The 11,149-nt window shown below is 39.3% G+C and overlaps 1 protein-coding gene across 1 annotated transcript in view; it reads right to left on the reverse strand.

Annotated features, from left to right (window-relative positions):
• Positions 1-11,149, reverse strand: part of adam23b (ADAM metallopeptidase domain 23b) — a 47,079-nt gene that overhangs the window by 3,999 nt on the left and 31,931 nt on the right. Inside the window, exons 18-22 of the mRNA XM_016245066.1 lie at positions 9,305-9,410; positions 5,457-5,576; positions 5,198-5,366; positions 4,958-5,069; positions 2,337-2,427 (exon numbers count right to left, since the gene is read on the reverse strand). Coding sequence (XP_016100552.1) covers positions 2,337-2,427; positions 4,958-5,069; positions 5,198-5,366; positions 5,457-5,576; positions 9,305-9,410 — 598 coding nt within the window. The remainder of the gene's footprint in view (positions 1-2,336; positions 2,428-4,957; positions 5,070-5,197; positions 5,367-5,456; positions 5,577-9,304; positions 9,411-11,149) is intronic.

The raw sequence follows: 11,149 nt of genomic DNA on the forward strand, positions 1-11,149 counted from the left end.
AGGTTTGCTACGTCACAAACCAATAACCAATCACGTCAAGGGATCGATTCCTATCACTAGCATGCAAAATATACCAATACCAGCACAAAACCAAAAATAAACCAGAGCAAAAAACCCATGAAGCTGTGGTTTAATGTGAATTTAGAACCGCTAACTAGCATTATAACCCGTGGCAACAGTGTAAAAGTAGCCCGGAGTCAGATGCACCTCTCCCGCAGCTGCGTTTGCACTTCACACAAAGGGAAGCGGGCGCGAATTAACAATCACAAACGGCTGCATTCCAGTCTTCAATGCATTTTGAGGACACAACATTGTCAAGTAAGTAACTTTAACGAATGTTACAGTATTCACTGTAGTTGTCCGCTAGTAAAAACATAGTTTTATCTGTCAGTATCCGTGTATGCCATTGTTTTGCAGTTACTACAGTTCAGTGGATCTGGAGGCGCTGGCTGGTGTGACTGAGTGGAGGCGGGGCTCATTTGCATATTCATAGATCAGCATATAGTAAATGAGGCAAGGGTGTAGAGTTACATTCAAGCTATTTTAAGGCATGAGAAAAACATTTAAATATGTCATTTTGATTATCAAAGATAAGTTTTAAGGGATAAAATATTTGACTACAGGGGGACTTTAAGTGATAAAACATTTTCCTCACACTTTGAGTACATGTGAGTGCACACATTGCAATAACCATTATGCTGTTTTAAAAAAGTCATAAATGTCTTTGTTTTGTTTTTTTGGTTGCACCGCATGACATTTTACAACACGAGCTATCCTTGCCTTGTCATAAAAAAGGTTAACTTATCTGATATTTTCCCAGACTTACTGACACTGAACAGTCATGAGGGTTTGCAAGGGTCCTCTCTATGATATAATTTCCTGCCCCCCCACATGTAGGTTTTACCATTATGATGGTAAATTAATTAAATTTAAAATGAATTAAAAACACGCTCATCATAGAAAATGTGTATTTAAGTCAATGTATGTATGAATTGCATTCATTGTATTCTTTTATATATTTATTTATAGATCTGGACAAACAAATGAGCGCCATGTCATAAACCCAACTATCAAAGGGAGTAAATCGAACATGATCCACCTCTGATGCAGTCAACGCAGAAACATCTAGCTTTACTGCTAATCAGAGTGAACCGCTGTCAGTGTGAACGGCCCTTCACCGCATGTAGGTTTTATCATTATGATGGTAAATTAATTAAATTTAAAATGAATTAAAAACACGCTCATCATAGAAAATGTGTATTTAAGTCAATGTATGTATGAATTGCATTCATTGTATTCTTTTATATATTTATTTATAGATCTGGACAAACAAATGAGCGCCATGTCATAGACCCAACTATCAAAGGGAGTAAATCAAACATGATCCACCTCTGATGCAGTCAACGCAGAAACATCTAGCTTTACTGCTAATCAGAGTGAACCGCTGTCAGTGTGAACGGCCCTTCAGATGGCATCATTGATCATGAAATGATGCGTTTCCTGCACACCCCCATGGTTGTCAGTATATTCAGCAGTACTTTAAATATATAAAGATAACAGAAGTAATAATATACTTAAGTGGGTGAAAAAAAGCACTCTAAGGGTCAGCTAATAGTATTTACCATAATATTAATTTAAAACTAATACATTTTAATTGAATTGCAATTAACATGCTATTAAGTGTCTGTAAACACTGAATTCAGTTTGCAGTAAAGTATAATTAATACAGTATATAATTACAGTATATATTCGTTTTCATATATTCTTATATTTATTTCAGTTGTTATGTATATAATTAATTCAGTAATTACTAGGTTGCAGACTCAGACTTGCTCTCACATGTTTAAACACCGGCTTTGACTGTACCAGCATAGCAGATGGCTTATGTATAACTGCGGTAAGATTGTGTAAAATTAGTTTTTGTTACGTTTGAGTCCATAAATTACTGCAGTAGAATACTGTGGCTGAAATTAACTGTACATTTAATTGCACAGACCATTGAATACAATTCACTAAACTATTGTCTGAACGTTTTAAAGCTGTCAGCTTCAGTTGATTCTAAACTTCTATCTATTCCCAAACATTTTCAGCCTCTCCGGCTTGTGTCTGTGAGGCTTGCGGAGGTTGTGTGTCATTTTAACATGCAGGGCAGCATTTCAGCTGGGCCCTTCAAGCTGGTTTGAGGTTCTGCTGCAGTGACTCTCGCAGACCAGTACTGTAGAGCGTTTCTGTCCTGGTACAGCGTCTGCAGCAGAAACCCAGATCGCGTTGAGTGTAAGCTGCAGGTATAGTGTTGCCTGTAGTTAGAGCGAAGAGACATGCAGACCGGTGCTTACTTAAACCCCCAGCCCGTCCCACCCAGGACTATAGCTGTCACCAGGATGGCCCCTGCGATCGACCCTATGATGAGATTGGTGGCACTAGGACCTGTTTGGGCAAGTGTGGGGAAAATGGGACATGAGCTTTGATTCGCTAGAACTCAAAATTTCTGTTCCAGCAAAACCAATAGTGTCTTTACAAGATCTAGCATTTTTATGCCACCTTTAACAGTTTGAGATTTCCATACAGGTATTCAGCCTGCATGTGAAAACGAAGTAATTAACTGTGTTCGATCATTTCACATGCTGGCAAAAAAATCTCATCTAAGCCAATATGAGATGGAAAAAGTTACCCAAAATGAGTTCTGGACTGCACCACATTGCTAAAGATGTTATCAATAAATGAAGATTAAATAAAGAGATTTAAAAAAAAATCTACATTAATATACTCATTTGTTTTCATCCTCCCTTTGTGATTTTAGGAACTGTGTATTTACTATTATATTCGAAATAAAGTTTCACTGTAGTGGACAAAAGTCTGGTATCATTATTCTTTTTAAGAAATTGATACTTTATTCAGGAATGCTGCTTTAAATTGATCAAAAAATGTGACAGTAAAGACATTGTTCACACCAAGGATGATAACTATAACTAGAAAACGGTAATAACCGTTCTAATTCGATTAGAATACTGAAGTCCACACATTTCCACGATAAAACAATATTGCTGAAATCAATCAATCCCTTGAGCATTTAAAGCGGCGGGAGACAAAACTGCGGCACACTCTTATAATAAACAGAGCATTGTCATCAATTGCGGACGCTAATATTGTTATCATTATAGTTAGTGTCCTTGGTGTGAATGGGCCTTTACCAAAGATTTTGATTTCAAATAAATGCTTCTTCTATTGAGCTGTCTATTCATCAGAAAATCATGAAAAATGTTTCATGCTTTACAGAAAAAAAAATAAGCAGGACAACTGCTTTCAACATTGATCTAAAATGTTTCATGAGCAGCAAATCAGCATACCTGGTCTCATGACGAATATGTACCTCTTGGTAATTTTTCACAAGACGCGGAATACGTACCGTCATGTACGTTTCACGACATATTCGATGTGAAATGTCCACTGGGTGCTGCTAAAACAGAGTGTTCGGTTTTTTCCCTGGAACAGATGAACGTACTTATGGTACGTTTTATGTAATGTTGGTTTTATATGCGTCACCTCAGTCTGACTTGAAATGTCCATTGAATGGCGCTGTAAGTCTAATGCTCCGAGACGTTTTAAAATAACATACCATCTGCACTACACCTAAACCTACCTGATAGTATGAACTGAAACTGAAAGCAAGTGTGACTTAAAGGGGTCATATGATGCCATTTCAATTTTTCCTTTCTCTTTGGAGTGTTACAAGCTCTTGGTGCATAAAGAAGATCTGTAAAGTTGCAAAGACTAAAGTCTCAAATCCAAAGAGATATTCTTTATAAAAGTTAAGAGTCAACCACGCCTACCTAAAACTGCTCGTTCTAACACGCCCCCAACATGTCTACGTCACGATGTGCGAAGATTAGCATAACGCTGCCCAAATGTTCACGCAAAGAAAGAAGGCGTAACTTTAATTCTCGCTGTAGTATTGTTGCTGCCGCCGCCGCCATGTCGTGAAGACGCTGTGTGTTTCGTTGTGAAAGCGAAACTACTTTGTTTGGTCTTCCAAAAGAGGACGATATCCGCTTCGTCATGCCTGGAGCTGATCCGTGCTGGTCACTGAGGAAATACTTCAACTTCGCGCTGTGGATCACCGGATCGGCTTTCACCGTGGACGAAGCGGAGTCCAGCCCGGGGTCATCACATGTGGTTGCCGCAAGCATCATAATATGGTGAGGGACGTAACATTTCCGTCACATGCTTGAGGAATTCGGACAATCACAATGCACTGGATAGCTGGCCAATCAGAGCACACCTCGCTTTTCAGACCGATGAGCTTTGTAAAAATCGACGCGTTTCAGAAAGGCGGGGCATAGAGGAGAAACAATAATACAGTTTGCGGAAAATAATGTGTTTTTTTAACCTTAAACCGCATAAACAATGTAATCATAACTGTGCACAAAAAATCTCGCTGTTTTACTGCCTCTAGTGTTCATTTCTGTTGAAAACTGCAGTGATATGTAGCCTACTTATTGATATGTATTACCCAGAGGTCCGTTTTCATCATGAGACCAGGTTTAAACCAGCATATTAGAATGATTTCTGAAGGATCATGTGACCCTGAAGACTGGAGTAAAGCTGCTGAAAATTCAGGTTTGATCAAAGGAATAAATTGCATTTTAAAATATATTCAAATAGAAAACATTCATTTGAATTATATTCGTTTTTACTGTATTTGTGACCAATTACATGCAGCCTTGGTGAGCATAAGAGACTTCATTCAAAGACAAAAATTCTACCACCCAAAACTTCTGAACGTCTGAGCCTCATTCTTTAAGCGTGTATATAATGAATGTGTGTGTGAATCATTCACAAAAATCCACTCAAAATATTAAGAGATTTCACCAATCTCTTCTGGTGTTTTATGAAGAAGATCCACTCTCTCTGTATGTGTTTGTATCTGTGTTAGTGCCAGAGCACTAAAGCCACAAACCCTTGGGTCCCTCATCTTCAGCAGGGGGTGGTTCTTTTGGAGGATCAGGCATACTGCAATCTGTCCCCGCCCACGTTGTGTCACATGTACACGCTGCCTCATTATTGCACACCTGTTTAAATTTAGAATGGCCAAAAAATACTTATCATAATAGCATAATGAGAAATGGATGCTCATACAGAATAAACGAGTAAACCTCAATATGCATGTATTCAGTGTGTGCAGTCAGGTTTGTCTCACCCCGTGACTGGAACAGACGTGTTCGTTGGGTCCGGTGGGACAGGAGCTCAGGTTCAGATACTGAAGAGGGAGACACTTCCTGTCCAGACACATCATAGATGGACCGCATGGAGTTCCATCCTCGACATACCCGAGATCAGTCTGATCATCCAGCAAGACGTGACCACCGCTGAGAAAACAGTGTGTGTGTGCGTGTTCAGATCTGCCAGCATATCATACATGATAATCAGCATTATAAATGTGTCTCTGTGTGTCTCACCTGCAGTCGATCAGTCTGCCCTGATGGTTGAAATTTGTGGGAGTGACTTCTCCTTTTATAGTTCCAATCCGTGGGATTCGGCCAGTGTTAGTGCACAGCAGGTATCCACAAAATACATCACTGCAATAGAGACAGCACAAAAATCACAGCGACTCCAGAACATCCACAGGGGCCACAAGAGGGTCTGTGAAAAATTAGATTTAAGAATGAAATGTGACCCTGTCTGTGAAATTCAGGCTGAAGTCTCAAAATCTAATTATGAGATAACAAGCATCAAAGTTTGATTTCAACCATTAATTTCACTATGATTTAAATTTTTGACATGGCCTTACTAAGTCAATAATAAAGATCACAGAATGTTCTACATCTTTATAAAGGATGATTTTATGTAGAAAACAGTAAATCACCAAAAAAGGCTTTAGCTGGGTTTTCACAGGCAAGGTAACAAATGTCTTTAACACAATCATTTTTAACACATTATTTGGTAAATTTTTCATTCACAAACAAAAATCCGCAAATAGCTTCCCATCCTATCCCCTTTTTAAAATTGAATTAAACTCACTTCTAAAATCTCTTCATCTTATAAAGAATAAAAAATCCCTACGATTTCTGAAATATTATACAGAAGCATTTAAAGAAAATTCATGCTTTTAGATGCTCCCCTTGTATGTAATTGTTTTTTTAATCTCATTGTAATGTCTCTGTAATGTCATTCACGCTCTGTGTTTTTTTCTTTTTTTGTTTTGTTTGTTTGTAACAGTATTTAAGCTACTATTAATGTGAATGTGGTCATTATTATTGGTTATTATTTTCTGGATTTGTATGTGATCCCTTGACTAAGTTCCTTTTGTATTGTCTGTTTAAGCATTAATAAAAAATAAAAATAAAAATTTCAACACATTCACAATATTTGATAAGCCTACTGTTGGATTCGGCTTCCTAAAGCCTGTCTAACCTGAACAACACATCAGTTGATTTTATTAGAATGACAATGCTAGCTTTTACCAGAAAGAAAGAAATATGCATATAACAGTTAACAAATACAAAAAAAAAAGATGTTACCAATCATGTTATCCATAATTGGTTTCAGTTTTCTATGGAACAAATAAATCAATTCAAAACACAAAGTAGATATGTTTAGTAACATAATATCTACACATTTTCAAAAGTAAAGTGTAACAACAAACATCTTAAATTATGCATGAAACCTGTCAAGAATGAATGTTAAAACATTTGACGATGATCATAAATAGTTAAGCTGTTTGTCTTTCTTCTGCACCTTTACTCATCAGTTCAACACAAAATATATGAAATGTACAGACAGAAACAATGATTGTTATTTAAAGGGATAGTTCACCTAAAAAAAACATTTTCAACACATTCACAATATTTGATAAGCCTACTGTTGGATTCGGCTTCCTAAAGACTGTCTAACCTGAACAACACATCAGTTGATTTTATTAGAATGACAATGCTAGCTTTTACCAGAAAGAAAGAAATATGCATATAACAGTTAACAAATACAAAAAAAAAAAAGATGTTATCCATAATTGGTTTCAGTTTTCTATGGAACAAATAAATCAATTCAAAACACAAAGTAGATATGTTTAGTAACATAATATCTACACATTTTCAAAAGTAAAGTGTAACAACAAACATCTTAAATTATGCATGAAACCTGTCAAGAATGAATGTTAAAACATTTGACGATGATCATAAATAGTTAAGCTGTTTGTCTTTCTTCTGCACCTTTACTCATCAGTTCAACACAAAATATATGAAATGTACAGACAGAAACAATGATTGTTATTTAAAGGGATAGTTCACCCAAAAATGAAAATTCTGTCATTAATTACTCACCCTCATGTCGTTCCAAACCCGTAAAACCTTCGTTCATCTTCATAACACAAATGAAGACAGTTAAGTTAGTAAGGACATCATTAAAATAGTCCATGTGACATCAGCGGTTCAACCATGATGTTATGAAGCGAATAAAGTCGTTATTTTTGTTTTCTTTGCGCACAAAAAAGTATTCTCATAGCTTCATAACATCACAGTTACCGATGTCACATGGACTATTTTAATGATGCCCTTACTACCTTTCTAGACCTTGAACGTGGTAGTTTGTCTATGCAGGGTCAGAAAGCTCTCGGATTTAATCAAAAAATATCTTCATTTGTGTTCCGAAGATGAAGACGAATGAAGGTCTTCATGAGGATGAGTAATTAATGACAGAATTTTCATTTTTGGGTGAACTATCCCTTTATATGAAAGTGAATAAATAAGCACTGTGATCTGTAGAGTTGTGTAGCATTAGCATCTGACAGCATCACTTCAATGTCTAAGACACGTTTTATTACTAGTTGTACTTAGCAGTACACTGTAACTAACATGTCTGTCTGTTTTGTGTTTCCATTGTGCTTTGCTCTCTGTGACCTAGTTTGCCTGAGTTCTGATTAGTTCATTTGGTTCCACCTGTGTTGTTAATTATCTCATCGGTTCCTTTGTTTGGTCCCTGAGTTTTCCCTCTGTGTTTGTTGGTTCTCATTCATGGAAAAGCTTTATTCCCTGCATGTGAGTTCTTTTGTTATTAAGTCTCGCTCTTACATTCATCTGCATCTTTGTGAGCTTATTCCTACACATACCCATGACATACACATATTCCAAATGGAAATGTAGCACGTGTTACAAAGCTAAAGTTTTAAAAAGGTCTCAGACATCGGTTTAAGCTCTAATTTGTTATTTGTAACCATTTTAACCAGTAACCATAAACTTTAGAGTGTTTGCTCTACTTTTTGTGCAGCAGAAGTGAATTATACTTCATATAATGTAGTTTGAGGAGAGATGTGCCATTACTTGTCTGAGTAATCAGATTATTTTTTCCTGGTAAAAAGGGTGAAAAATCCACTAGAACATGAGACCTATCTAGATCCGAATATCACTGGTGGGATCTTTTTGACTTAGGCCTGTAAGCAACCACCCACAGTGCCCTAGCATTGAAGTGTTGAGTTTTGCATGCTTTGTAACTCACTGCTTACTGCACTGGATCCATTTGTCTCCATCTTGACCGCAGTTGCCCTTCTCTGAGCCTTCGGTATTTAGCTTCTCATAACAGAACTTCTCCGAACTCGCAGCCTCTGAATGAAAACAGACAAGTGGGAAACAAAGGTGAGACCTATCACGTTTTATTACTAGTTGTACTTAGCAGTACACTGTAACTAACATGTCTGTCTGTTTTGTGTTTCCATTGTGCTTTGCTCTCTGTGACCTAGTTTGCCTGAGTTCTGATTAGCTCATTTGGTTCCACCTGTGTTGTTAATTATCTCACCGGTTCCTTTGTTTGGTCCCTGAGTTTTCCCTCTGTGTTTGTTGGTTCTCATTCATGGAAAAGCTTTATTCCCTGCATGTGAGTTCTTTTGTTATTAAGTCTCGCTCTTACATTCATCTGCATCTTTGTGAGCTTATTCCTACACACACCCATGACATACACATATTCCAAATGGAAATGTAGCACGTGTTACAAAGCTAAAGTTTTAAAAAGGTCTCAGACATTGGTTTAAGCTCTAATTTGTTATTTGTAACCATAAACTTTAGAGTGTTTGCTCTACTTTTTGTGCAGCAGAAGTGAATTATACTTCATATAATGTAGTTTGAGGAGAGATGTGCCATTACTTGTCTGAGTAATCAGATTATTTTTTTCCTGGTAAAAAGGGTGAAAAATCCTCTAGAACATGAGACCTATCTAGATCTGAATATCATTGGTGGGATCTTTTTGACTTAGGCCTGTAAGCAACCACCCACAGTGCCCTAGCATTGAAGTGTTGAGTTTTGCATGCTTTGTAACTCACTGCTTACTGCACTGGATCCATTTGTCTCCATCTTGACCGCAGTTGCCCTTCTCTGAGCCTTCAGTATTTAGCTTCTCATAACAGAACTTCTCCGAACTCGCAGCCTCTGAATGAAAACAGACAAGTGGGAAACAAAGGTGAGACCTAAGGATATATACATTAGCTTAACTACTGGTAGTTTGCAGAGTTCGCTTTATTTCTATTATAAGAGTGGGTGTTTGAGTGGGACATTTGAAACATGAATGTGCGAGGCTTCAGGTGTCATTAATTTCCAGTTATGTTAGATGCACAAAAATAGTCCTTTATGCCTTTGATGCTGCAAAGTGGTATTCGTTACATTCATGCTAATGAAACAAAAATGAGATGGAGAACAAAGTTTATTTAAATGCTTTTTAGTTATCTTGCAAAAGCTCCCCCGATAATCTTTGCTTTCTTCCCTCAAAACGTTTGCATTCCCCTGAGAAACTTTACATGTCATGGGGATGAACGCAAAAGTTTTATGAGAATATGAGAAAATGCAAAGCACTGAAATCGTCTCAGGTTACATATGTAAACATGGTTCCTCGAGGGAACGAGACGCTGCGTCGGAGAACACTTCGGGAACGCCTTCTGTGACCACGCTCTGAATCACATGTGAAATCAGTCCAATAGCTGGGCGAGACGTCACGGGCTGGTGACGTCATTACCAGGAAGCTATAAAAGCACGTGCGGCGGAGCCGGCGTCAGCTTCAGGAATGAAGCAAGCGATGGCAGGGATGCCGGAAGTATGGCACCGAGACGCAGCATCTCGTTTCCTCGAGGAGCCATGGTTACATACGTACGCTTCGGGAACGAGAATGCCCACGCCGCCAGACTTTCAAATCTCTGCCTAGTGTGGAAGCTAGGGCAAGAGAACAGAAGAGCTAGGAGTGGCTTGCATGTCTAAACCGTAGAACCTGACGAAGGTAATGGGCGTGGACCAACCCGCAGCGTTGCAGATGTCCTGCATAGAAACACCTGCGAAAAAGGTCTTAGAGGCCGCCACACTTTGAGTGGAGTGAGCCTTGACCCCTAGCGGTGAGGGGAGATCAGCGGACTCATAAGAGATGGAGATGGCATCCACTATCCACCGACTGAGGGTCTGTTTTGTTGCTGGAAGACCTCTCTTAGGGGAACCGTAGGGGCCTGCAAATCCCCAACTCTCTTAAGAGAAGATATCGCCAGAAGAAAGGTAGTTTTTATCGTGAGGTGGCGATCAGAAATCTCCTCAATTGGCTCGAACGGAGGCTTACAGAGAGTTTCTAGCACCACTGCCAGGTCCCACGTGGGGACGCGAGATCGTACGAGAGGCCTCAGCCTCAGCGCACCACGGAGGAAACGTGCAGGAACTCAAGTACTGAACCGACTGGGCAGTTAGCTGGGTCAAGCTGGCGGTCTCTACACCAGGAAGTGAAAAGTTTCCACTTCAAGGCGTACAGTTTCCTCGTGGAGGGAGCTCTGGATTGGAGGATGGTCTCAACAACCTCAGTTGAGAGACCAGAAGCTACTAGTTGTGCCCCCTCAGGGGCCACACCCATAACTTCCACAGCTCCGGGCGGGGGTGAAATATCGTGCCCTCCACCTGTGAGAGGAGGTCCCTCCTGATGGGAAATCAGGTCCGAGAACCATACTCAGCCCGGCCAGAACGGGGCTACTAACAGTAGACCGACTCCGTCCAGGCGCACTCTCTCCAGAACTCCCGGGAGCAAAGCGATCGGGGGAAAGGCGTACAGACGAAGCCTCGGCCACTTCTGTACCCTGGCATCCAGCCCCAGTGGAGCTGGATGAGTCAGAGAGAACCAGAGGGGACAGTGCGATGTCATCTGA

This window comes from Sinocyclocheilus grahami, unplaced genomic scaffold (assembly GCF_001515645.1).
Source record: "Sinocyclocheilus grahami isolate Dianchi unplaced genomic scaffold, SAMN03320097.WGS_v1.1 scaffold744.1, whole genome shotgun sequence".
Taxonomy (NCBI): Eukaryota; Metazoa; Chordata; class Actinopteri; order Cypriniformes; family Cyprinidae; genus Sinocyclocheilus; species Sinocyclocheilus grahami.